Raw genomic sequence first — 27,670 nt, 5'->3', positions numbered from 1 at the left:
ATCGTGGCCTTTTTTGATTATTTTGTATTGTACAGTAATGTGTCATGTCTTTTCATATTTTGGTTCCTGCCCCAATGCTGTGTTCTCATGTGAACTTAGCTTTATTTAACCCTGATCCATGTCAAAAAAAGGATTTAAATGAATGAAGCAGCCAGCTGTGAGCCATCAGTCTTTGTATCCAGATTCAGCAGTCAACCCAACGAGTTTAAAAGTATGTGAAAAACTAAACATTACAATGAAGTTTTGTTTAGGTCTCCATCTGCTGAGAGACAAGCTCCATGTTTGGTTTCAGCCTTCCCACCAGATGTTGAATCTGGCAACAGGGAGGTCGAGATCTGATGTTTGATAATAGGAAAAATACGCCAGCTCTCTCTGCGACACTTTTATTGCATGTATGGCTAAGGTTTCTGGAACCATAAGTACTCTGGGTCTTTTTAGCTCAGACTGGACGGCAGAGCAGACGGCATGTTTTAGGAAAATGTTCAGATACCTGGAGAGAGTTTCAGGGTTTGTGTTTGGGAGCGACGAATCAGACGGAGAAGTTTGAAGAGGCTCAAACGAGGGAGAGGTCACAGTGAGAAAACGCACCGACTCTCAAACTGTAAAAAAACTTGTACACCATCTTTCAAACTTTCTTTCTGTTACTGCTGAGCACAGCATGGTAACGTTTGAGTTCACCACGTCTGGAAAGATTAAACGTCATCACAAGAAGGAATTTCAAGCTAATGGAAAGCACAGCTGCTCTTTTCCTCGATCCTCTGCGAACATCTCCAGAGACAGTGAGCAGCATGAATCATCTCGTCTCAGAGGTCTCCATGATTAACGGCCATTTATGAATGCCTCTGACTGCACGTCATCTTAACTTATTGATGCTAAAACCTGCTCCACTGCCTAATTTAACACAATGAAAAAATCAGGAACACAAACAGCAGGAACCTCGGCCTGAAAAGACCCTAAGAGGTATGAGTTAAACCAGTGAATCGTGTCCTTTAGCAGAGACAGACCCGATGTGACAGTCAGAGACAAGCTGCAAGGAAATCACCTGATAGGTCAGCTGGAGGAAAATGATTAAATAAAACATATCCTGCTCCGAAAATAGAGGATTCTTCCATGGGATATGAGAAGGATTTGACGTCTGAAAGAGTCTGTTCAAGCGCAAAGTTTATGTAACAGGCAGAGCCGCTACGGCTATCAGAAAGGTTCCCTTTCTCCCAGGGTCAGAGGAGATCCTTCAAGTGAGATTTACACATCAACCTGTGATAAAACTGTCAGGTTCACATTCTGGTCTGCACTCACCCGCCTGGTGTTGTCTAGGACTTTGGGGTCCGGGCGGCCGTAGTTTGGGGGGTTGGCGTGGGGGTCGTAGCCCAGTCTGGACAGCATGGGGGCAATGACAGCCATGTCCCTCACCACGTCAGCTGGCATCTTCCCCACCCACTTGGACAAGGCCTCCACATTGACAGGTTTGATGACCTGGTCTGTGGACCGCTCCACCCTGATGGGACCAAAAAAAAACATTTGATCAGCAGAAAGTCACAAACATATACTTTATCTGTAACACACTTCAGACTTTGTCCACAGGAGGCAGCCTAAATGTGTCCAGACTTTTTCCAGCAAGCTCCATCATGAAATCCAGCAAGTCAGGACGAGTCGATGTGTGAAAGTAGCTAGTAAAAGTCAGGGAGATTGGGCACAGACACTTTGGATGACCACATTTCATTACTTCATATTCCTTTCTGCTTATCGTGGTCATTTATGTTGTGTTGCTTACTGTTGTTTTTGTATGGCAGAAACTTCCTTCTACATGTTTTAGAGAAATTAACACCAACAATTAAATCCCAACAGGTCCACAGGTCATTGACTAGACTTTTCCAACCAGCACTTGCTTGTAAAGTGTAAAAAATCTGCCAGTGGGGCTCGGCAGGCTTCTTCAAATAAGACTGATGTAATAAACCACAGTATTCAAGTTTAAGTGATAGAAACAGAGAAAATCTCTTTTTCAGAGGTGCACGTGTTTAAGGCAAGTTTCTAAAAATGTCAGTGTATGAATTTAATATTATCAAGCATTAATTATCTAGCTTTTTATGGAATTAAAATGACACTTTTTAGGGATTTGGGCATTTGTTTGATACCATGACTGAAGAGAGACACGATTTGCAGGGAGCAGAGTGAGAGAAGAAAGTATCAAAACAGAGAAATTTGTGGTATGAGCCTCAAAAGTTTCTTTCATCTGTGTTAATTCAAATATTTTATGTTTGATACTCTTATTTATTGGTGAAATATTTGCAGCTTAAGTCCTAAAAGCTTCAAAATTAAAGATCTTCTATGGCACAGATGCAACACACCGAAGACCAAAAGACCAAAATGTTAAGAAAAATAAAACAAAACAAAAAAACTTTTTTTAAGTATCCTCACTAGAAAACTGTTTTCCATGAACAATCTTAAAGTTTTATCACATTTATTTCCTGGTGTTTTTTTCTATCAAATTCTCCTGATTCTATACAAATGTTTTGAATAACACGAACATGGAGGTTTTTCCTGGATTGAAAGCTAGATTATCAAACATCTTGGTCCACTCTCATTTCCTAATGATTTATTTTATATTTGAAAAACCTGTTACAGATTTGATTCAACAAAAAAGATTTTGTCCATCAGATTACTTCAAAAAAACTGGACCCTTGTTTTGAGGCAGTGTGTCAGAAACACAGGAATTATGAGAAATGTTTCTGTTCCATCACAATAAAAGCCTGCCCCGCTGCACTAAAAAATAAAACCTTTGGATCCTTGTGTCGTAAACCTCCAGGTCCCCCTCTCTCTACACGGGCTATGATCTGTTTACGTCCAGCTCCTCCATCCTGTATGTTTCCTGTCTGACTCTATACCTCAATATAGCAATTCACTTTCCTCTAATCCATTTACTTTGCAATTGAGTCTTTACACTGTCCGGGTATAGTCTCTTGCATGATTAATAGCGTGAGCTGGTTTCGTCTTCTCAGGAGGACGCTGGAGATGCTCTCTGATGGAGGTGGGCCCAGATCCAAACATCCACTCTACAACAAATGGGCAGGGAATCACTTTAGGTAACTCCATGGAGGCCCAAGAGGCTGCTAAGTGTTGACGTAGAACATAAACTGATAAAGACAAAGACTGGGTGTAGTGAACGCAGCGCGGCTCTTCGGTCATGTCAGATTCAAGCAGAGGAAGAAGATTTATTTTACTCAACAGAAAGAGCATAAATGAAAAAACTAACGTGAAGTTAGAGTTCTTAGAAATCTCAACTGTTTATGAAACTTACATTTTCTTTTATTTAAGAACATTTCACATTAACTGGGCTCCTTTCTCGTCTATGTATCATGCCAACCTTTTTACTTCTTCTTTTGTTATCCATACAAGTTCACCATTAATGATTTAAACAATCTAGCACTTTGAGCTGCTCCATCGGTACATCTCTATCAATGTGCACTCAGTCTAGGTGTGAAGTGTCTAAATTTGAATGTTGATGTCATTTTGCACTCTGTTAGATGTACGTTATGAAGAGTTGCACAATCTACTAGCCTCATCCTTACACTGATCACAGGATTCCAAGTCAAGCACTTCAAAATGTGAGCAGTGTTATTTGAATTTGCGAGAGAATTGAGAATTTGCGGTAAGGATATTTATGACAGTATGGGGGGGGGACTTATTATCAGTGGTTGCTGCTTCTGAAAAACAGCATTTTTTTACACACACAGTATGGTGTGCAGCCTCTTTTCCGATCATTTACTACTAGCTTAAGGCCATGTCCACACGTAGCCGGGTATTTAGAAAAACGCAAATATTTTTATACATTTATGCCTGTTGTCCACACGAAACCGCAGTTTTACGTCACCGAAAACAATGTTTTCTAAAAACTCCAGCCAAAGTGAAGATTTTGGAAAGCTCTAGTGGTTTCATGTAGACGCCGGAAAACTGAGTTTTCACTTCTTAAACGTCACAGCCGAATGACGGGGACTCATTCTTGTTGGCTGACCCAGGTTTTACTTCTGGAAAATACTGCCCATCATGGGTTTGACATGCCTCGAGCCGCACTCCCTGGCTGATTTACCCGCTGCGTGTGGACAGAAGTATTTTTAAAAAAGAACCGGGGGGGTCGTTTTTGTAAATACCCGGCTATGTGTGGACGTGGCCTAAAACTTAAACATGGTAAGTAGGTCAGTTCCAGAGGAAATCTGACATTTTGGAGGAGGAAAAGTTAATCTTGGAGGAAAACTTCATAATTCTATACGACACAACACATTCTTTCTATAAGGACACCAACAGAAAGGAGAAGGCATGTAATGAAGGTGCTGAAGTTTATGGAGGGACAGATGAGCTTAACATACTAATTAATTACCATGAAAGTTTGTTGTCATGGGTGGGATTCCTGCAGGAACATGTGGTTCTCCTGTGATCTCGTGATCTCGAGTATCCAGCTGCTATAGGAGCTGCCCTGTGCGGCGTGCCAGAAACACATCCAGTATGAATTGGCATGCGCCCAAAATCTGCGGAACTGCGCTGCGTGGTGCTCATACTTTATGTGTGAATTAGGGGTAATGCTGGACCACACGTTTGTCGTAGAGGCAAAAAACTACACCGATAATAACGTAGCTTCCACGTCCTTCTCATGTACCTTCATAGCCTGCGTGTATTTGTTCGTGTGTTTCAGCTTTAGGTGGTGGAACATGTTTGTGGTGTTGCAACACTTTGCGGTAATAGTTCTCCTGCACTGAGGTAGCTCCTCTTTAAAGCACTAAATCCTCATGCGAGGACAAAGTTGATGCTGCCGTGCTACTTTTGCTTTCGCTCATTTTTGTTTTGACCATAGCAGGGAGCATCATACGTCATTGCGCATCTGCACTGTAAATATAGCGAAATGACAAATTTATATCCTCGAAAAAATTATACTGGTATTATCGTAGACAGTATGATATGGCACACCTCTACAATCGACTCTGCAAATATGTCCACCCTCATTATCTGTAGTGCATCAACCCCAACAAGGTGTCAGCAGGTACTTGTCTAACATGAGTCTAGTTCTGCTCCAGGCTTCTGCCTGTAAAAGGAAGTTAAAGGATCAGACTCCTTATCTTGTTCTGAGTTTTTGTTATCAATAGTATAGTATGACCTAAACCTGCTCTTCAAGGGGTCTTGAGATTACTTTGTGAGGATTTTTGCATTTCATAAAAGAATGAATCATAGTTTAAGAAAGGAACAGGTTAAAACAATAGTAAAAACAAAGAGTTTATAAACAGTCTTTTTGGAGCTGAAGGAGTTGGTTCTTGCTGAGCTGATCCAAAAGATCCAGGTTAGTGAAAAAAAGATAAATTTCCTCAGATCTTAGAGACAATTTCTGTTGCAGAAGGAGCAAGCAAAGAGTCAGTTTACTGTTACTGAAGTTGAAATAACTGGTAACCGACTTAAATTTTGGAAAACTGTGCACACCTCTGCTCCTGAATCAGCAAAAATAAACCCAGAAGCATTTTTTAAACCTGAAATTGCACCAGATGATCTGAGAACAGGTAACACTTCACCTTCAAGTGCCTCCAGAGCATAGTCATTAAACCCAGGCCTGCACACATCAGCTGAGAATAAGACAGGGCGTAATGTGTGATTTAAAACTTTTCAAAGATGTTATAGTTTTCTTAATCTTCTTTATCTTTATCTTTCTCATAGATTTTTGGAGTGACTGCTTCAGTGCTCCATTCTAACTCTAATCAAAGAAGAGAGTGTGTTTCCAGCAGCACTAAGAGTTAAATTTAGACACATCTTAGAACCAAAGCAATAAAATCATAAACAACAAACCACAGATAAAAACTTTACATCTGTTTATCTTTCATCATTGGCCCAAAATTATTTCACCCAAAGAGCTAAATGACTGAAACACACACACGGGCGCACACACACTCTCTTTTTGCCAGCTCCAAATGCAATGTGACAAAAACCCTTTTGGTCTGTCACATGACCACTTCCTTTCAGGCTGATGCTCTTAATGGCCTCCAGCTCCTCAATTATTCATGGCGAAGCCTCCTTTACCCAAGGTGGTGTTCTGTATCACCGGCGGCTGATAACACAGAATCAGATAGAGACTTCAGCATCACAAAAAGCCTGGAGAGTCCAGTCAGGGAGGAGGGAAGGAGTGGCTCCCTGCTCGGGGAGGAGTAATGGAGCGGGCGGCCCGGCGAGGCAGAGCTCCACTAAATCAAGGACGGGTAATTGATGTTAATGCTGAGGCGAGGTCTCGCTCGGGGGCCTGGCTGCCCGCTGATTGAGATTTTCATGAAGATAGAGACCTGAGGCTGCAGGGTGGTGGAGGGAGGAGAGTGCTGGTGGTTTCAGAGGGTAGGAGGTGATCTCTGCAGGGTGTCAGGGGGGTTGACTTTAATGCACTGTGGGTAGAGTAGTTGAGAGGAGGTGGGGCACCATGTTTATGATGGTAAGAGGTAGTCATGCTGCCCTGAAGGCTACTTGTGGCTGTAGTCCTCTTACTTCAAATTGTATCAGGAACCATTTAGGGAGAGGTGTGGCGCTGGGGCAAAGACTGGAACAGGAGACAGACTGTGTCTCTGCAGCCATATGTCCCTGAAGTTTTCAACACATGGGAAGTTGTTTGTTTTGCACAGAGACGAAGATCCCAGAGTAGCATGCGCAATCTGTAAATTTCATTCACAAAGAGACACAAACACTGACGTGTCAGCAGTGTGTGTCCATGAGGTATCAAAAACAGGAGCACTGACCCACTGGGGGATAAACAAAAAGCATGTCAAGCCTCAACAATCTCATCCAGTGATTAAAATTTCATGCACAGACCTGCTGTGACACCCTGAGTCTGCAGACTCGACTGTGGCCCTGTGTTGTCACTGAAGTGTAAGAAGATCACCGCCAAGATGGTCTTCGGTGTTCGTGGTCGTAGGGGTGTGCAATAATGAACAAGAGTTGAGGAAAAAACTGCTTTTAATTATCATCCAAAATCTGCTTGATTCAAGTAAAAGACTGAGATGACCTTAGTAAGTTTCCAATGAAGGTGTACTGGATTTCATTTGCAAAATACTGAGCATTTAAACAGACATTTCCCTTTGAGGTAAACAAGAATGACTGTTGAATTCTGCAGAGTAGGGGTGTGCCATATCATCCACGATAATACCAGTATAATTTTATTGACATCAATTTTTCATTTAGCGATATTTAGAGTGCAGAAATGTGGATGTATGATGCTCCCTGCTGTGTATAAAACAACAATGGCCAAGGGCGAAAGTGGTACGGCAGCATCAACTTTGTCCTCGCATGAGGATTTAGAGCCTAAAAGAGGAGCTACCCCAGTGATGTGGAGGTGGTTTGGCTGACCAAAGATCAGACACGCAACAAAACACGTTAAATGCAAAATGTGCAAGAGAACTATTACTGCAAAGTGTGGCAACACCACAAACATGTTCCACCACCTAAAGCTGAAACACATGGACGAATACAACCAGGCTATGAAGATACATGAGGAGGACGCGAAAGCTTCGTTATTATCAGCGGATATTTTGCCTCTTCGACGGACGTGTGGTTGAGCCAAATGTCCGAACCCTTTATCAGCATTACCCCTAATTTACACATGAAGCATGAAGATATCACCTTTGACAATGACCATCACACACCTCATGCAGGGACACATACGTGGTAAAACCTCAGCTTGTGAGCTTCAGAATTAAAAGTCTGACCTGCCAAAAGGTGCACTACTTTGTTGATGCATTAATCTACAATATTTCTAAGATACAACCCTTTTGCAGTTCAACAAAAAGAGGAAGACAGGTGAGAAACTAGACAACAATAATCAGCTTCAAATTAAACCTCTGGTCAGGATATCAGGCTCTAAAACTAAAAGCCAGTTTCTAACTCTATGCTGATCTATAGACTTCTCCCAACTTCACATCTGTTGGAAAATAAGAAAAGGTGTCTTTTTTAAATAGCTGCATGTTTCATCTAGAAATAAGCAATGGTTTAAAACTCCTTTCTGTTTGCAGTACACTGATTTTAGACCTTCAGAACAAAGCCGTGAGTGTCTCCAGCTCAGAGCGCTCTGGTTAAAGTCTGTCTTCATTCATTTTTAATGAGAATCAATCTGTGGAGGGGTGACGTGAGCTCTGAATGAACACATCTACATCTGGAGTTCCTATCAGACTCACTCCGTGCGAGCCCACATTTTGGCTTCAGGTTTGTTTTTCTGTTTCAAACAGTGTATAACACACACCCTGTTTAAAAACACGACACACACAGATTAACCTCCTCGGTCTGAACACACTCGAGCACAACGAGTGTGAGGAGAGCAGAGGACATTGTGGTCTTTCTCTGGACCTCCAGAGCCCTTCAGTTTGAGCCTCAGTGGTCTGGTGTTGTTGTAATGTGGCTGAAGAGCACTTTAGAGTCTTCATGGTACCTGAGCGTGAAGCGTCAACACACCTGACAGCTCCTTGAGACAAGTCTTTGAGATTTTTCAACAGGATTTAAAGAGATATGTGCACTCGAGATGTCTATGATTAAAACTAGATGTAGAAAAGTATTTTTTAGGAGTTTTGTTTGTCCTGAAAGCTCATGCACACTCTGGATGGTACCAGATATTGTGAACATGGAGCAGCAGCTTTCTGTCTGTCTGCAGTAGCAGAAAGAATCAGACCTGTGTGTCGTAAAGAAAGAGTATAAAGTCATGATGTAAGAGCAGCCGAGCATGCTCAGTTTGATTAACTTTGTGCCTGGTTTTTCCAAGTTTTTCCAGGTCTGTTGTAGCTTTGCAGCAGATCTGGATCCAGTCTCTCTGTCCCCCCATGACGTCAGCTCTGACTGCAGAACTAGGTCATGGTAACAGTTTCCAGGTGAAAGGTCACTCTAAATATGCTGAAGCCTTCTCGTCTGGATTTATGAACAGTTTCTGGTTTTCCAAGTGTGGACTTCAGGGTGAAGAGGTCGCCCTTCATTGATCGACCACAGCAGAGGTTCAGACTGGTGTGTCAGCAGAATGTGGAGAGACTCTGAAGTCGCTACAGAAGGACAAAATAACAACCCTCCACCAGAGTGGATTATTCACAACTCCAACTCTTCTGTTCAGGTTAGCTTTAGCCATGTTGCTTTTTAAAGTTTCCTCAACACATCTGAGGACATCCAGTCTGCTGAAACTGAGCATCTTTCACATCAATGCAGTAACATTATCTTTGAGACCAAACTCAGCCTCCCGGAGAAAAGAAAGTTTACAATAAGGGTGAACATTTCTAGATGGAATACGACTCAATGAACCTATTTAACTCGAGGGGCAACGTCCTGTTTAGAAAAATGAAGCCTATGCAGAAGTGCTTAGTAGGGGTGTAATGATCCATCGATACATCGATACATCGATTGGTTGAGCAATGATCCAATCACATCGATGGAAAGTCTAAACATCGATCATCATCGTGGTCTTTAATGTACACCTTTATTTTGAAATCCCGACCGGACACGCATGTCCGTTCCGGGAGTCGTTCTGAAGTTTCCTCTCAAGCCTCACGCACTCAGCGTATGAGACACACATTTGAACCTTTTCACTCTCTGACACGCCACGCCTGATATTTCTCTTGCTGTAAAATGTACTGCTTAGCGCCCAGTGTCACACCGCTGTAGGCGAACGTGTAGCGAGACGCTGTTAGCATCACAGAGCTAAAGGGGAGCCAGACATATCGGCCAATCATAAAATAGCTCTCCTGTATCCGGATAAGATACGGTCGACCTGACTGCAGAGGATGCATGCTGCACACACGACAGGAGTGCATCATCACACGACTGCAGTGAGTTATCTCATAATTTGATTTTGTAGCCACTGATTCATGAAATTTCATACAGTTAGAAAGTAAAACGGGAGAGAGCTTAGTGTCATTCCTCCTCCACATCGACTATTACACAGTGAAACAAAGTCTGATCACACTGACACACAAACTGTGGTTATCAGGCATCACAGAACAAAAAAAACCTATCAATGTTAAGTTAGTTAAGTTGATAGTTCTAATTTTGAACAATAGAAATGCTCGGGTTTAATTTAAATCAAAGCTTCAAATTTTTGGTTTGATAGAAAATGGTCAAATGTTGGAGGTCAATAATAAAGTTTGTGTAATCAGTAATTTTTAATTATAGTGTTGCATCATTACTTGATATAATAATCAAACATTACAGTATAACAGTAAGACCCATAAGGTAACACCTTACCTGAATTTAACCAGTTTTAATTTTAAAACATAATGAGATCATACAGATGGCTATAATCCTCTACAAACTGTCATACCCAAAGGTCAGCACATCGTTCCACATTTCAGTAATAAAACTATCAAAATTGTTTTATATTTCTTTCTTGCCTCTGGTGAAATGCTGCTGATTGTGTTCAGTGAGGACATAATATCATCTTAAATCGATCGAAGGCTCCTGAATCGTATCGTATTGTATTGTATCGTGACAGACTTTGTGATATCGGCAAATATCATATCGTTGTCCAAAGAATCGATATCGTATCGTATCGTCATGAAACTGGTGATTTACACCCCTAGTGCTTAGAGCTGCTGTTCATTGAGAATCTGCTTGAGGCTGGCTGCAGAAAGACCAGAAGTTATGTACACACCCAGCTACAAAAACAGACTTTTACAGCGTTAAAAACACATTTACAGCCTGGTTCAAAAACAGCTTGGGTCTAAAACACTGATTTCACTATTGGCACACACTGTACGGTGTGTGATTTTTTTCTAACTCAGCCGTTTAGAAGTTGTTAGGACCAATCAGAGACACAGCTCAGGTCACATGACTGAAGGGCGCCCTGTAGCTGTTTGAAAGGGAACTCGCAGCTGGCGTCATATCAAATGTGGCTGCCTCCAAAGATTAGCTTCATTTGACAGTTTCAGGAACAGACGGGTGACGACACACAGACTTGGTTTAGCTTAATCTCAATGAAACTGATACAGCAACAGTGTACCTTCTGCTACTTGTGATGCATGATTAATCTAATCATAAAGTAGGAATGTGCAAGTTTAGAGGGATTATCAGTCTACGTCATTATGTGCACGCATCTTGACCGCAGAAGCAGCATTTAGCTCCATTCATTCAGACGAGTTAGCGTTTTTTAAACACTAAATTCAACCTGTTATCAGCATAATAATGTACGGTTGTTTGTGGTCAGTTTTTAGAAACGATACTATACAACAGAGGCAACACCTATCAAGTTTTGAATGTCAGAGAGCAACTGGTGTTTTGGAGTTAATAGTGACCATGCTAACTGGTGACTTTCAGCAGACGATATTGGTGATTAACCAAGCGGCAACCTCCAGTCCAAGAATATGAGACAATGCAGAAGTGCTAAAATCTGCTGTTTCTCCAGTGTTCGCTTGAGGCTGGCTCCAGAAGTACCAGAAGTCACATACACACCAAGCCAAAAAAAGACTTTTCTAAGCAGAAATTAACCTATTTACAGCCTGGTTCAAAAAACGTCTCCTGTCCGAGTCGCTAATTTTACTACCAGCACCCACTGTACGGGGGTTGAATTTTTTTCTAACGCAGCCGTTGGAAGGATATTAAGATCGTGAGCTCCACAATAAGAGGCACAGCTGAGGGTCACGTGACCGACAGGCGCCCTATGGCTGTAGGCGAAGCCCTTGCCACTACCAATATGGCCGCTATAGCCAATGTGCTTCATTTTCAAATTCAGAAACAGACGGGTGACGCCGAGGAGACTACGTGAGTCACCAGTTAACAGGGTCGCACTTTAGACTCAAACACCAGGTAAAAACGTCTGTCCACCTAATATCCGTCCACTTGCTGATCTCTTCTGCCCACTCACCGCTATTTCACAAACCTGGGAGCTGTTAAGCATCTGTAAAAGTGATGATATTTTGTTTAAAAATGTGTTTTTTGGAGGTTAACTCCACCAGGTCAGTTGACAAACCATTATACTCCACAGTGATTCTGCACCTAACTTGCATGTACATCCGTCGTTGTTGTTGAACAAACACAAATAATCCCTCTTTACAAGCAGAAACAAAGCTGTGATTTGCAATGTATACAAATGTGTGTGTTTGTGTGGTAACGTGTGTGTGTAAACGTTACAACTTTTCCTCTGATTGTTCAGTCTGTTTGGTTACGCCCATCAGCTGCTCTGACAGTTTGTGTACATGATAATGTCTGTCCACGACCAGCTGACGTTGAGCAGGTGAAGAAAAAATAAAGGTTGTGCATCTCATTATGTCATTTCAACGTCACCCCCACTCTCACCCTGTCTCCTGCTCTATCCTCTGTTCTGTCCCCTCTGAATGAAGGCAGAAAACATCTCAAAACACTGTGCAAATACATATTATATCGCAAAACTGTCGACTAATTGTCACAGAATCATGAAGCGCAACTTTATGCATAGATTCAAGTTATGAAATGCAGCAGAGAAAAGCACAGATCTCTCTTCACACTGCTGAGCTTTGGCCAGCAATGTGTTGTCATGGAGACGTCTACATGCCGTAAATCAATCCAGTACTGGACTACCCCCATCATGGATACTGTGAAAAGGTGTTGTGTTGATGCAAATGTTTTTCCCTTTTGTTTTAAAAACTTTTTGTAAAAAAAAAAAAAAAAAAAAAAAAAATTAACTGCAACAAGCTGATTGTTGCTTTCTTTGCCTTCGATTTGGCCCATTTGGCTCATTTTAACATTGTTAAAAACTAAATTTGAGTATTCTAAAATCATCTAGTAGCATTACTTCATGAAAAAAAAAGCAGCGGTTTCTCAACCTGGAGAAGCTGAAACCAATAAACATTTGTAAGTCTTGCAAAAGAGAACAATTTTGTGTTGATCAGAATAAAAACTTCTGGAAACATTTTTCCTCAAAACGACCTTAATCACCCACCTCCTCCTGCTTCTACATCACTCCCTCAGCCCTTTTGTTTCCCGTCAAAGTCAGAAACTTCAAATTTAATGAGTCCAAGGAGGCAAACAGAAGGAAAGAGAAATGAAATATGTGGTCAATAAGGAACCACAGATGGAGGAATTAAGTTCTACCCTCGGTTTTAACACCAGAGGAGGTGGAAAGAAACATAAAGAAGCAGAAAGAGGTATAGCTTTAATAAAAACCACGAGTGTGCAGACAATAACAAAACGTGGCTCAAACGTCTCCTGAGGATGTGAGTGTGTTCTGAAGCGACGTGGCAGGAAGAGGGTGGTAGCAGGAGGGGGAACGGGGTCGGACCCCTCAGAGTTTCCTTGAGGCCTTTCAGAGGCCGACCTCCCAGATCACAGAACGTCAGCAGCTCTGAGATCAGCCGGGCTGCAAGGAAACCCTGCGTACTGTACTACAGATGTAATCTAACGTGTTTAACGTCTCTAATGAGAAGGTTCCTGACTCTGAGCCGAGGAAGGATGTTTGATTTCACAACCATACGTAATGATGGAAAATCTAGACGACTTGTGAAAACATGGGAGGGAATGTTTCAAGGCCAGGGGCATGTGATTATTTTCAAGGCCTGCAGGAACCCAGATTAAGGAGAAAGGGAGACCTCAGGTTACCGACATGTCATTTTTCTCTGGGTTGACAGTCAGTCCACACTTCCTCTCCAAAGAGAGAGAAAGAAAACAGCTTTCTACGGCACTAAGACGTAGAATAAAGAAACAGAATACTTTAAACCTGGGATCTTTGAACTTATGTTGGATTCTACATTACTTATAGGTTCATAAAGTTAAAGACTCCCCAACAATCCATGTCAGCCGTGAAATGAGCTGTAAAGGTTCCAACATATTCACATCAACTATCAGTTGAGTATTGATGAGAATATGTTGGATGAATTGATGAATTAGTTGTCAAGAACTTCAGCTATCATGAAGGTTTTTAAGTTGAATGCATGTTTGAAGGAAAACCAGCTGACTGAAGGTGTTGCATCACCTATGGGGCTGCTTTGCCATGGGCTGCACACCAGGTATGCTTATTTGGGGAGTGGAAGAGTTAACAACAGCCAGGACAACGACTAAGAGGTTGAAAAGTTTTGACCATGTTTTTGGGTAGAAAGATGACAGACTAGTGAAAATTAAAAAAAAAAGAGATGGCCCAAAGCTAGCATGTCAGTATCTCTTCAAACCAAGGGCGTAGGTTTGGTCTCAACATTGGTCGGGACAATATAACAGCATAACCTGCATGTACACTTTTTGCTGGGGACGGGACATTAATAAGACCGAAAAGATTGGGTGAACGGGGGTCAGGGCTACATTTCTCACAAATATGAACCTAATTAATTGATAGGCTAAATGATCAATGCAAAATAAATCTGTATTGACTTAAACTAACTTTCATGTGTATTGGTTCACCTGGTACACCATTCGATTCAAACCTTTATTTTCAAAAACTACTTAAGAAACATTTTGAAAACTTCCAGAATAAATGTCTGGATTTTATTAGCAAATTTAAATTGCAATATCTGAACATAACTTAAAATTATATTAACATACACAATACAAACTTGTTAATAATCTCGTAACTGAATGCAAAAAAATAAACATTTGTCTTAAGACCACTCAACATTGTCTGTCTTATAAATAAATTAAATAGAACTGAAAAAACGTCTTAGTCAGAGAATAACAAAAATAAATAAAAATGGAGCCTTCCTTCAGGTAAAACACTACTGCTTTTGTCCACAAGCACAGCCAAACTCATAGACAGCACCGCCCCTAAAACTGCATTAATCGTCCAAAAACTCGTGTTTTTCACCAATATACCATCATAGTCCGCTCCTGGTTAGATATCGATGATCTGCTGAAGTCTGTGTCACTCCAGACAGCGCTATGTGGCTGTAATGACCTCTAAACTGACGAAGCAGTGTGTTGCTCCACCTCCCGAGAGCAGATCGGTTCAGTCTGGCACCCATACGAAAGGGTCCCGAAAAAGTGGGACGGCTCGTCTCGGTTTTTAGGGATCTGTCCCGGGATGAGTTTGTGGAAACGCCGCTAAAAGCGCACCGTACCGAGACAAACCGACCCGGACTGACCCGGACTGCTTGGTGCAAACGCGGCTATGTTTACGCTTGCCCCTCAAAGAAAGGAGTCAGCTCTACAGAGAATACTGCGCATGCGCAGTATGCTTACTCTGATGCAGGTCGGACTTTCAGTAGCAAATTTAGTGGTGTGTTCCTCACCTCAACAACATTGACGTCTTATACATTACTTACAGTGGCTGCTGCTGGCCGAAAAAAACTTCTAATATCCCTCCTCTTCGAAGGAGGCGGCATGTTGTCGACACTTATTTCTGTCGGGGCTGAGTGAGTGTGCGTGAGCGAGTGTGTGTGTGTGTGTGTGTGTGTGTGTGTGTGTGTGTGTGTGTGTGTGTGTGTGTGCGTGTGTGTGTGCGTGTGTGTCGGGGGCGGAGTCATTAGCCAATCTAACGTGCGTTTGAGGAAAAAAAAAATGGACCGGCACATTCAGCGAGTGAAAAGGGGTACATTTAAGTCTGAACATTATGAAAATAGTTCACTTAATAATGGTAGGTCTATCCTTACAACATATGGGAAGACAATCTAAATTCCCTATTTAACTGAACTCATTATTTAATGCAAAAAAGTTGCTTAAAAGTTGGTGGGGACAATTTGTGCCTCCTGAAAAGTTGGTAGTGTTATGTCCCTACCGTCCCTATGCAAACCTACGCCCTTGCTTCAAACCACAAACTTCAGCCCTGTTTGAGAGTGTTTTCCGGAGAGTTTGTTTTTGAAGATAAAGTTTGACATTTTTTTCTTTTATCAGACCAGAAATATAAAGTGGGACAGAAAATGTGTAGAGTAGAGAGCAAGAGGACATGCACCAAGGGTTAAGGTTGGAAATCAAACCACAAACTAGTGCACCAGGGACTATACCTGAAATAAATAATATATAAAATATAAAAAAATATATTTAAAAAATATATCTCTTCTTATAGGCCAAATTGAATTCATTTTGATAACTTAAGATTTAGGGCAAATTAAATTTGCATCTCTAAAAGGCACACAAACAGAATTATTTAAGTAAGAGAAAGCAGCTCTGCAGAACAGCCTTTACAGCATGTTTTTTAAGGGCGCAAGACTCCATCAACAAAAACAGATTTTTCCCCAGCAGAATGCCGCAGATGCATGCCTCACACTGCCTGGTTGTGTTTTTTGTTTTGCAGAATTTCATGTTGAACAAATAATGCAATCAGTAAAATCAGACTTATTAGTCACATACAAACCCAATTAAAGTCACAGTCTGATTCAGAGGTGGACTAACATCTCACGTTTCCTGCAAAGATAAAAAGTCTGCTTTTGTAAACGGAGTCTGGTGGCTGTAAAAGGAGCAGTGTAGCAGCTGTTTCTGGTTAAAAAAGCATTTCACCCTTCAACCAAAATCTCTCTCCACATGGATCCTTTTTAGAATTTCGACAGACACTTCAATTAACAGTTTGAGGCTGAAGCCACACTTTTCCTCAAGGTCAGGATGTGAAAGAGCAAAGAAAAGGGCGAGCATCTGCTTTGTCAAACACTCGATTCATGCTCGCAGACTCTATTTAGATACGCTAGGCTATAACTGACTGATAAGTATTGGGTTTAAAGGCTCCTGAACAAGCTTTAACATGTGGCATAAATCCCAAATTGAACAACTGCAAATATTCATGTAACCATCATTATGTCAGCAGTGAGCAATGTCATAAATCTGCAGCTGCAGAGGAAGGAACATCTTGTAAAACTGAGACACAGTAACTGCTTGTATCATCCAGAGATTCAGAGATAGCAGAATGCTTTCCAAAACTGCTCCCTAACATGTCCTGGAACTCAAAAAAACCTCTGGATTAAATCAGAAAAGAAAATGAGTCACAGGATTAAACTTTTACAGAACATGATTCAGTTTGTGCTCACTGGTAGTGACCACTTCAGAGTGCTGGATGAACTGAAACGGACGCTTGCTTAGATCAAACATCAGCTCAGGGGTACGAACGTGAGGTCATTGCCCCCACCTTTCACAAAATACAACACCTAGCATCACACAACAAACAGCAAGATGACGATGAGGGCTTTAAATGAGTTTACAACAGCTGCTAAAAGAGAAAATCTATTCTTAAAAGGCTGCAGAAGGGCCTGAGCTGTAATTACTCTGAAATTAGAGAGTTCAGAAAACTAACTACAAGGACAAGTTTCTGTCGGAGCTGCGAGCACGAGGGATCAAAGATAAAGTGACAGCTGCTAGATTCGTTTCTCAATTTGTGCTGACAACTACAAGAGTTGTTGAGCCAGTTCTCCTATTGTTGGCCCCTTTGACAATTTAAGCTGTACTGGACTCTGAAGCTTCTTATTAAAGAAACTTCTGTGAAAACCTGAATGAGACCCATGTTTAAAGCCTGGTTTATAATTCTGCATGGACTCAGGGCTGTAGAGGCTGACACAGTGATGAGCACTGCCATCACTATATGCATCCATCTGTCTACGCTGCTCTGCAGTACTCCTCCCAAACACATGAGGGCACCTTGACGTAGGGCTGCGTGATATGGCCAAAATCCAATATCTCGATATTTGGAGGCTAAATCTCTATACATGATATATATCTCGATATTCTGATTTCTCCTCTAAATCACTATATTAATGTTAAATCCAACCCTTTGATGCATAAAATGACATCAGTATAATGATTTAAGCAGACCTTTGAGTTGGATTTTTAGAATTTAAATGCAAAAAGGGGAAATCTCAATCAGGTAAAGTTCAGTAAACCTTTCATTTCAAACCAAACATTACATTGTTACTAGGGTTGTCACGATACTAAAATTTTCAACTCGATACCGATACTCAGGAAAATATTCGATACTCGATACTAATTTCGATACCACAAGGATAAAAAAAAAGAACCCAATATTTAAAAGAAACATTTTTATTAACAAAAAAATGCAAATATAATCTCTGTTGCAACATGTAACAATTAACAGTACCACACACACAACAAACAGTTGTGTAAAAAGAAAGTTTTAGGCCTGAGGTAGTGCAAGAAATAAATAAAATAAAGACATTTTTACAAAATTTTGCCTGATTTATGCACTGTCCACTAAACAGCCCTGAGACCCACTTATGGGCCTCCAGCCACAGGTTGAGAACCACTGCACTAGTAGATTGTATTTGAAGCTTGATCCTTAAAAGATTGCTCACATTATGAACAATATGTGACCCAGGGAACCTCAGGATGAATTTATCATTTAGAAAACAGTGAGTGAGTGAAAACAGCAGCTCAGATGGACTGATGAACAATGCTGCATTTTGATTCATCAAAAGGTTGACTCGTCTTTTTTAAGTCTCTGTGTTCATTTAAAATGTGCTCATGAATTATCAAGACACAGCTTGAAATATAAAATCACACATAGTGACTGACGATCTCTCACTGTCTGCTGGGATGCGGGGTAGTATCGATACTTTTGACAACCCTAATTGTTACATAATTTTAGTTCCAGTAAAATAATTCATTCAGATTTATTCAACTGGCTGATTATATTATATTATATTATATTATATTATATTATATCATATTATATTATATTATATTATATTATATTATATTTTATTTTATTATATTATATTATATTTTATTATATTATATTATACTTTAAAAATATGAACTAAAGTTGGAGATAATATTGCTTTAATTTCCACAAATCAGCTACCTGGATAATGTTGGTCATGCTGAAAGGACTCTAGTGATTTCTGTCTTTGAGCCTGGGGTCTGGTTGAATTGTATTGGATTTGTTTTCTGATAATATCCCAGCCAGCCGTATTTTGGTATTCAGTGGTAAAATAGCATCAAACTCATCTGCCGTCATGTTTCGAGCAGTGCACAGCTGACTGTAGCGACCTAACGGCACTCAGGGAGGGAGAGCAGAGAGCGCAGAAAAGCGAAAGTGAAAGTTAAAAACATTGCGTGTATGTTTCTCGTTGTGGGGAGCTGGAGGAGAATCAGGGATCATACAGGCAGCAAAGCAAATCCAAATAAGCAACTACACTCTAGAAAGCAAGTCCGGGAACCTGCAACCCAAGACTGATAAGACGTGCTTGCAAGCAACTTTTCTTCTCTCCTCTCCTAATATCAAAACTCACATGCGCAGTAGAATTTTCCTGGGTAGGTAAGGGAGCATGGTGCTCGCTGTGAGAGGAGCACCGGCTGAGCAGCAGAGAGTGAAACGAGCGAATCACCAAAGAGATTTACATTCAGACTGCTAAAAACATTGAGTTTTCTGTTTTTACTTGATGATTGCGATATAGCTGTTTTATACATCTCACGTGCAGAAAACCCGCGATACATAGAGTATACTCGATATATCCCCCAGCCCTACCTTGACGGACACATATTCCTCATGGTCTGTATCAACAGCCCAAAAAGTTTAAACCATACCTCTTATCAGAAAACATTCAAACCCCTTTCCTTCAATGCTCTATTTTTTATCTGTAACTTTTCAGTAGTTTAAGATCTTTGAAACAATTATGAAGATGGCAGCCTTTTAGGTTCACCTGCAGATTATTAAGGATTTGATTGAGGCGTAAAACCTGCTGCTCTTCAAAAATATTACTCTGATCATTTTCAAATTGAAACAGTGAAGAAATCGACATTAGTTTTTTCGAGAACATCCCCACTCTACTGGAGAAAATTCCCTACTTTGTTGATATGGGTGGGTCATGATTTGTGAAAACAGTCTGTGAGCATTTTAAGACTAAGAATGTTTATTTCAGAGCCTAACAGGCTGGTGCCTCTGTAGCCAGCCTCAAGTGGACACTTAAGGAACTGCATGACAGGATTAAAAAAAACACCAATGCAGTAACCTCAGAACAAGTTGGATGAACTTTGACTTTGGTTACTCATGAATCTCTCCCTTAGCTCTAAAACTTTTTCTCAAAAACACAAACAGCAACTCTCACAGCAAAACTAAAGAACAACTTTCCAGTACTCAGGGTTCAGGAAAGGAAAAGGGAATGTTCTGGAGGCATCCGTTTTACTCACTTGGACAGAGAAACTCCTCCGGCCTTCCCGATGAGCTCCTCATGGTGGAGAACAGCATCATTCCAAGGAATTTCCAGGAATTTCAGCAGCGTCCTCATCCATTTCTCAGGATGGAGGACCAGCTGTTCGTAGTGCACAGGCAGACATTTATCTGCAGCCTCCAGGCACTGAGTGTACATGGTCTCTATGGCCCGGTTCCACTTGGTCAGGCAGTCCCGGTAGCTGCCCAGGTCGAACCCCGCGATGGTCACCTTTCGTGAGATCATGGAGTGGACCGAAGCCCGGCCATCGCGGATCATGAGCACAAACTTGGCACGAGGAAAGATCTTGGCCAGGTAGCCGAGTGACTTCAGTGCAAAAGGGTCCTTGTTGCAGAGGAAGTTGGCGGGCTCTCCATGTTTGACGATAATTTCCAGCAAGAAGGCCTGCATGGCGGCGTCCAGCACCTCATCTGTAACTCCCGCCTCATCAAGGCGCATCTTCTCCCGGCCTGAGCGGCTCCACATCTGCTTCATGGCGAGGATGCGCGGGATGACACGGGTTTCCTCTCCACAGCGCACCTCAGGGTGGGCATCCAGCATGGCTCGCATCAGCGTGGTCCCACTGCGGGGCACTCCTCCGATGAAGATGAGCGGCATGTCTTTGTTGTAGACAAAAGGCGTGCTGAGGTTCTGGCCTGTCCGTAAGGTGGTCCTCATGCTGCCGCCGAGTGCAGACAGAGGCAGGATCCCACCTGGCTGGCTGCGCTCCTCGATACGGTGGTGGCACTCCATGGCGTGGCGGCCCAGGTAGAAGACCGTGACTGAGCTGATGACCAAACAGGCCACCAGCAGGTTCTGTTTCAACTTCCCGATCATGATGCAGCCCACAGGCGGGGGAGGACGATGTCACCACGGGGCCAATTCAGGGGAAGGGGCGGGAAAGAGGAACTGCAGGGTGATTTAGGTCCCCACCCTTTATGGTTGTTTGCTGGGAACCAGGCATGGGTCGAGCTCCCTGGTGCACAGCAGGCGTCGAGTCCCCGACTCCATGAGGCCTGCATTGAGGCAGAAACACAGAGAGGGTAAAGTGAGTGACAGTGACACACAAGGACCACAAGCTTCATGAAAAGTGAGATCTTGTTTCATCTTCTAAAAAAGCACTGACCCCAAACTATGTGAAAGACACACTGCAACAATCAAATTATCAAACATTTGAGAGGCAAAAAAAGATGGGTCTTTTACTAGAAAACTGATCACAACAGTTCATTTATGAAAATGTTTTTCAAAGATTCTGACAACAGATGAATCAATCAGTTGTTGCTTTAAAAAATTTGATCCTTTGCACTTTGTGATATAAATATCACCATCAGACATATCACTCTTACATCAGATTGTGAAGAAAACTGTGACTTATAGCCCGTCAAACATCACACTTCACGTCCCAGTTTTTAAAATAACTCTAGCTGAATGTCAAACGCCGTCAGACTCCACAATCATCACCGCAGCCGCTTCAAACACATCAGAGAACAAAAATACAATCTACAGAGGAGACATTTGTCACAAAGACTGATCACCACCTTCTCTTCATCTGACAGCCTGTTAGATCTCAGGCCAGCATCACCGTACAATTTTAACTCTGCAGAGAGCCGTGAATTACAGCGCTGACACAGCACGGCTGCACACACAGATAAGACAGAGGAGGTGCCACGAGGAGAGGATATGTAGTGTCTCTCACGTTTTAAAAAGAATCAAACCGAGACAGAAAACCTTTGCAGACACAAGAAAACAACAAATCTTTACATTTGATCAATGCTTTCTTTTAATTATCCATTTGACTTGGCTAATATTTAGCCCAAAGCTTCTTATCCCAACAAATGCAAACATACAAACTCCTTGTTTAGCTGAAGAAATGCATACTTACACACAGACAAACTCCTGTCTTGTAATCACTACACACCACAGAGGTCTGGCTCACAGCTTTCCTCTGTTGCAGACTTGCTATTTGTCTGCTGGGCCGGGAGAGGAAGGACGCAGGTCAGCGCACTCACAAACCACATATTAAGACGACTGAAGGTTTCTAATTAAGTTCACCTGTCACAATGAAAACTACCTAACAACCTTTTTACCTTTGACCTTTGGCAACCAGAATGAGAAGCGCTGATAGATACTATCTCAGCACTCACACGTCAATGATAAACACAGCTAAGGAGTCCTAATCGCCACCTATGAGGTGGCCTAGACTCCTGGAACTACATACAGAACCCCTCACAGTCAATGCACTCTTTATTTGTGAACACATCTGTCATAAACCTGCCTACCTCACTATATTGACTTTTATATTTACGACCTGGTAACATCTCGGCTTCAGTATTTCACAGAGGGGTGATACCAGGACAAAGTTGTCTTACCGCACTTTGGCTATCAGATGCAGTACAGATAAGATAGAAGAATCCAGTAACACAAAGGGCAGAGGCTGGTACAGGATTGTCGGTGGGCAAGTGTGAGGCTCTGTTAGTGCACAAGTTTTTTTCAATAGAAGATGTGAACTACTCTTGCTTTTTATCCATTTACTTGTGCAGAAATGGCTTGTTAGGTGGCTGAAAACACATTCTCTGCTCCAGAAATAAGTATCAACTATGTGAAAATTTAAGATGATGGGAAAAAATAAATTAATCAATAAAAAAAAATAAAGAAAAAATGCAATTTGTTTGACAGTTATTTTAACTTTAGATGTTGCATATTACAATGGAACACACAATGTTCGACCAACTTTCAGACAGACTGCAAAATTTCTGCTGTGTTAACACCAGACGTGAATCAATTAATCTCACAAGTGAAGTACATGTGAGATAATGAATGTGAAGACGTGATTAGATGCAAGTTCTTGTCCGGTGCAGTGAATGAGTTGCACTGTGCAAATTGTACAAAAAGAGCGGGTAATGTGTGCAGATTTGTAATGCTACCTAGATGCAACCAGCTTTATTCACTTATTCCTGGGAGTTAAACTAACACCAGGACAGTCAATCAGAATTGAGATCCACTTGCGATGTATGATGTAAGGTGGAAGTTCTTTTATCTGGATTGGAGGAAAATTTACCAAAAGTGAGCGAGAAGGCCAGATAATCTGATGGGATGGGAAATTTCTGTCTTTCCTTGAAATCAGATACTGGCTGTAAAAGAAAGATGGCACTGAACCAGACTGTATAAAACGTGGACGTAGTTTCTCCGACGTCACCCGTCTGTTTCTGAAACGGAAAATGAAGCACATTGGCTATAGTGGCCATATTGGTAGTGGCAAAGGCTTCGCCTACAGCTACAGGGTGCCTGTCGGTCACGTGACCCTCAGCTGTGCCTCTCATTGGGGGAGCTCGGGATCTTAATATCCTCCAAACGGCTGAGTTAGCAAAAACAATTAACCCTCCGTACAGTGGGTGCTGGTAATAAAATTAGCGACTCAGACAGGAGACGTTTTTTGAACCAGGCTGTAAATAGGTTAATTTCTGCTTTGAAAACAGCTTTTTTTGGCTTGGTGTGTTTGTGACTTCTGCTACTTCTTGGGCCAGCCTCAGGCGAACACTTGGGTGACAGCAGATTTTAGCACTTCCGCATTGTCTCATATTCCCAGACCGGAGGTTGCTGCTTGGCTGAACACGCAAATTGTGAGTAAAGGAAACAAAAAATTCTGCCCATCAAAGATGAATATTCCAAGTACACTGTTTTATTTGCATCTTTTATTGATGATTAATGAAAAAGAAAATGTCACCCTGCTCAGAATGACATCATTTATCTTCCGCATTATTCGCTAAACAGAAAAACTAAGTCAGTCTATAGCATGACCAACACGACAAAGGATACTATAAACAATTTTTTCCTGCACTTTTTAATTGAAAATAAAAAGGAACGCTGATATTTTACTGACCTCCAGTTGCCATTGAGAGTAACAAACCACACTGGATAAAGTGAACTACGGGTATGGCTCTGCCAGCCACAATCATTCTACTGGAGGATTCTGATTTGAATATTGCATTCTATTATTTTCAATGTTGGTTTCAATTCAATTAATTGTTCAGCCCCGAGAGGGGACAGTCTCTGTATGTGAAGATGGTTAGAAATTTCTTTGAGGGGCTCTAATGGACTGCAGAGTAATAACCTCAGAGCAGGCGACCCCCTGCTTCATGGAAACTGAGCTCTGTTTAGATGCATGTTTATCCATTAGAGTGGCGTAAGGCTCTGTCATCTGCCTGGAATTTTAATTATTATCATTTTTTTCTCCTTTTTCAGCAACTGAACAACCGCTGACTGGCATTTAATCTCCTGAGGGAATTAAAATGTCTGAAGCCACATGGAGATCTCACGGTCTTCACATACAGCTATGTTTAGAAACGCTGGCAACGTCAACTGCTGACAATGGCAGAAATCAACAACTCCCATCTGTGCTTAGAGCTGACAAAGCCACACACACACACAAAGACAGAGGATACTATCTAAAAGAAAGGATGATATCTAAAACAGAGGGAGATATTTTTGATAATGTGACAGTTTGATAGCGACATTAACACATAAATTGGATTTTTTTTTTCTAAATACAGCAAAACTTCACATCCATAACCCTCTGTTTCAGACATTATGAGAATTCCTTCTTTTGCTCCAGTAAAAGAGTTACATTAGGTGGACTGGCAAATGTAAGAATCCCTTCCTGGTAAAAAGTCCTGCTCACCCTGTCAGGATTCTAAGTTGCATTACCTCTTCTTCACTACACACTGCCCCATACTTAATGGGAAAACGTATGAAAGGCGTCCATTTTCAGGGATCACATTATAGCCAACCACAACTGGGAATTCACTGGAGGACTGATTAATGATGTTAACAAAGACGACTGAAACAATCTTTTCACACTGCAGGTAGTCTTGTCATTGGGGCTGCTATGTTGACTGCACACTGTGTGTTGACTTTGTCTTTGGCACAACAAATTCATGTGTCAGAGAGTCCTCGTCTTTCTGAAACACTTTAAACTTTTGCAGGCAGTACCGATCAAATACTGACACTATCTATTCAGCTCAGTTCTTTGCTCTACTGTCCTTTTCACACTGGCATGGCTTAAGTAGCAGAAAGGAGGATAACTACAGTGTCTCAGTCGTTTCAAGAAGATTCTGGCTTGTTTGGCAACATCACTGATTACCAGGGTTTCAAAATTCCAGGAACCTTCAAAGTTGGAAATTTTCCAAGGGAATTAATGGGATATTGTAGAAATCTTTGTTAACCGCATTTACCTGGTTATGTAATTATAAAACATTTTGGTTTGTTACAGGCAGACATGCAACCAAACATGTCCAATGAAATATCTTTAAATGACAACTGGAGCTGAAACGATTCTTCGAATGATTCGAGGTACTCGATTACAAAAAATACTAGAGTAATTTTCTCCGCCTCCAGGAATCGTTTAATTTTTAAAAAGATCAAAGAGTGGTATTTCAAATAGAGCTGAGGCCATATTAAGAGAGTTGTCAGACCCCTCAAGCTACCTCTTATACAAAATAGCACCTAGCAACAAATCTAGCTTCTTTTCTGGAGTTTGGAGACTAATGGGTCATTCTACGAAACGGGTGCCATTTGGGTCCGCAACATTTGATGAGATGTACAAGGCACAAAAAAATGTGTCAAAGTGTGTTTGCAAATTTTGGAGCTACCAAAGCAAGTGCTCTTACTGACATGCTGTATCAGAAAATTCTATTTCTTAAAGAGAACATTTTTCATTTGAAAAATAACTGCTCTTTAACTAAACAAAAATGTATTTTATCCGATTACTCGATTAATCGATGGGATTTTCAGTAGAATACTCGAATACTAAAATGTTCGAAAGCTGCAGCCATAATGACAACACTAGGGATGGGCACCTTTCACATTTGAACTGATGCTCGGTACCTGGCAATCGGTTTCGGTACTCAGGAAACTTTCCCGGAATGTACTGGAAATTTTCCACTCCTGAGCAACCCTACCCGACACCAAAGCCCAGGTATCAGCGTTAGTAGCAGGACTCAAAAAGTTGGATTGTTGCATCCCTTGAAAATAGATGCTGCCTGTTGTAACGTAAATGTTGTGATAATGCAGGAAAGTATTGCTTTCCACACAAATATCAGCCTACTATGACTAGGGATGGGTACCAAATTAGGTACTTCTATTACATTAGATTAGATTAGATCAACTTTATTGTCCTTTGCAGGAAATTTGTCTTAGACAGCAGTACTACTGGCCAAGGATGCAGTATTATAAATAACAAAATACTAGACAACATACAAACAGTCACATAAGCAAGAGGTCGGCGGCAAGCATGGCCAGAAGTTATTGCACAAGGATGTTAAAGTGCAGTGCTCATCACAATACGCAGTGAAGATATGCAGAAACAAGTTAAAAAACGAGTTTTGACGATAAGAACAAAACATGGGTAAAAGTTGGATAATAACAGCTAAGAACAAGTAGAAGCAGATAATAAGTAAAATGTGTAGAAACACGTTAAAAAAAATAGATAACAAGTAGAAAATAAAACCATGGATAAAGTGGAATAATCATAACAGGTCAGTGACAGGTGGCAATAAATAGGCTTACAAAAATATAAATACAAGCATTATATATCAATTCAAGGAAAGAATTAATTCGATTTTTTGTTAAGCAGAGAGATGGATGTTGGGAGAAACAAGAGCTTGTATTGATTCATTTTGTGTTTGCTTGCTCTGTATCGTCTCCCTGAAGGCAGAAGTTCATATTCCCAAGAAGGAATATGGGAAGGATCGTTCAGAATTTTCCATGCCTGGTTAAGGACGACACTATCAAAGACAGACTGGAGAGAAGGGTGGTCTTTCTGACCTATCATCTTCATAGCTGATTTTATCAGTCCACTGATTTTTGATTTACTCTGGATGGATAATGTGCAAAACCAAGCTGTCAATCCATATCTCAGAAGACTTTTGAAGATGGCATTACAGAAAATCAACAGTCTTAGCTTGCGAAGGAAATACAGTCTTTGAGATAATTTGTTGCAGAGGAAGTTAACATGATTTTAAAAAATTGTCTAAGACAACACCAAGATATTTGTAAGAGGCAACCTGATCAATAACACTGCCACTGAGTCATGTTTGCATACCCCCCTCGGGTCAAAAACCATCTCTTTAGTTTTTGTTGCATTTAAGTAATTGTTGTTGTTATAGGTACCAACCAAATTCTGTCAAAAGTTCCGGGTACCAATTCACGTAAAATCAAAAGGTACCATGTTTAGGTGCCTAAATGCATCCTTGTGACTGTGAGGGAGTGGAAGAGTAGGTGATTTTCCATGCTGAACATGAACGCAGCATTACAAGGTTATATATTAAAGAATAAACGTGGTACTTATAAAATTATTTTCATTTTATCATTAAACAAATTGATATTTTGTAACACAAACACACAAAGCTACCAAAAATTGGTAACAATACCGATTGCCAGGTACCGGAATATCTTGATGCAAATATATCTATAACATTGCTTCCTTTTCTTTTGTCTTGAATTATTTTATGATTTTTAATCTATCCTTTTATCACCAAAGAATTATAAAGGCCAAAAGCATTTTTATCGTGGTGTTTCGGCTTTAAAAGAGTCAGAGATCATACTCGGAGAGCTCGTCTTCTCTTCTTTCAGGATTTTTTTCTCTTTCTTAA

General features: G+C 41.1%; 1 protein-coding gene across 2 annotated transcripts in view; it reads right to left on the bottom strand.

Moving 5' to 3' along the window:
- tpst1 (tyrosylprotein sulfotransferase 1) overlaps positions 1-27,670 on the bottom strand; it is a 64,920-nt gene that overhangs the window by 18,165 nt on the left and 19,085 nt on the right. For both annotated transcript variants that reach the window (XM_074678824.1, XM_074678823.1), the window contains exons 2-3: positions 20,002-21,037; positions 1,297-1,495 (exon numbers count right to left, since the gene is read on the bottom strand). In XM_074678824.1, coding sequence (XP_074534925.1) covers positions 1,297-1,495; positions 20,002-20,858 — 1,056 coding nt within the window. In that variant the 5' untranslated portion in view covers positions 20,859-21,037. The remainder of the gene's footprint in view (positions 1-1,296; positions 1,496-20,001; positions 21,038-27,670) is intronic.

Source organism: Halichoeres trimaculatus, unplaced genomic scaffold, assembly GCF_033239565.1.
Source record: "Halichoeres trimaculatus isolate MK-OKI-2021-1 unplaced genomic scaffold, fHalTri1.1 fHalTri1_scaffold_9, whole genome shotgun sequence".
Lineage (NCBI taxonomy): Eukaryota > Metazoa > Chordata > Actinopteri > Labriformes > Labridae > Halichoeres > Halichoeres trimaculatus.
Note: the sequence above shows the minus strand (reverse complement) of the source record. Positions and strands in the feature narration are given on the sequence as shown.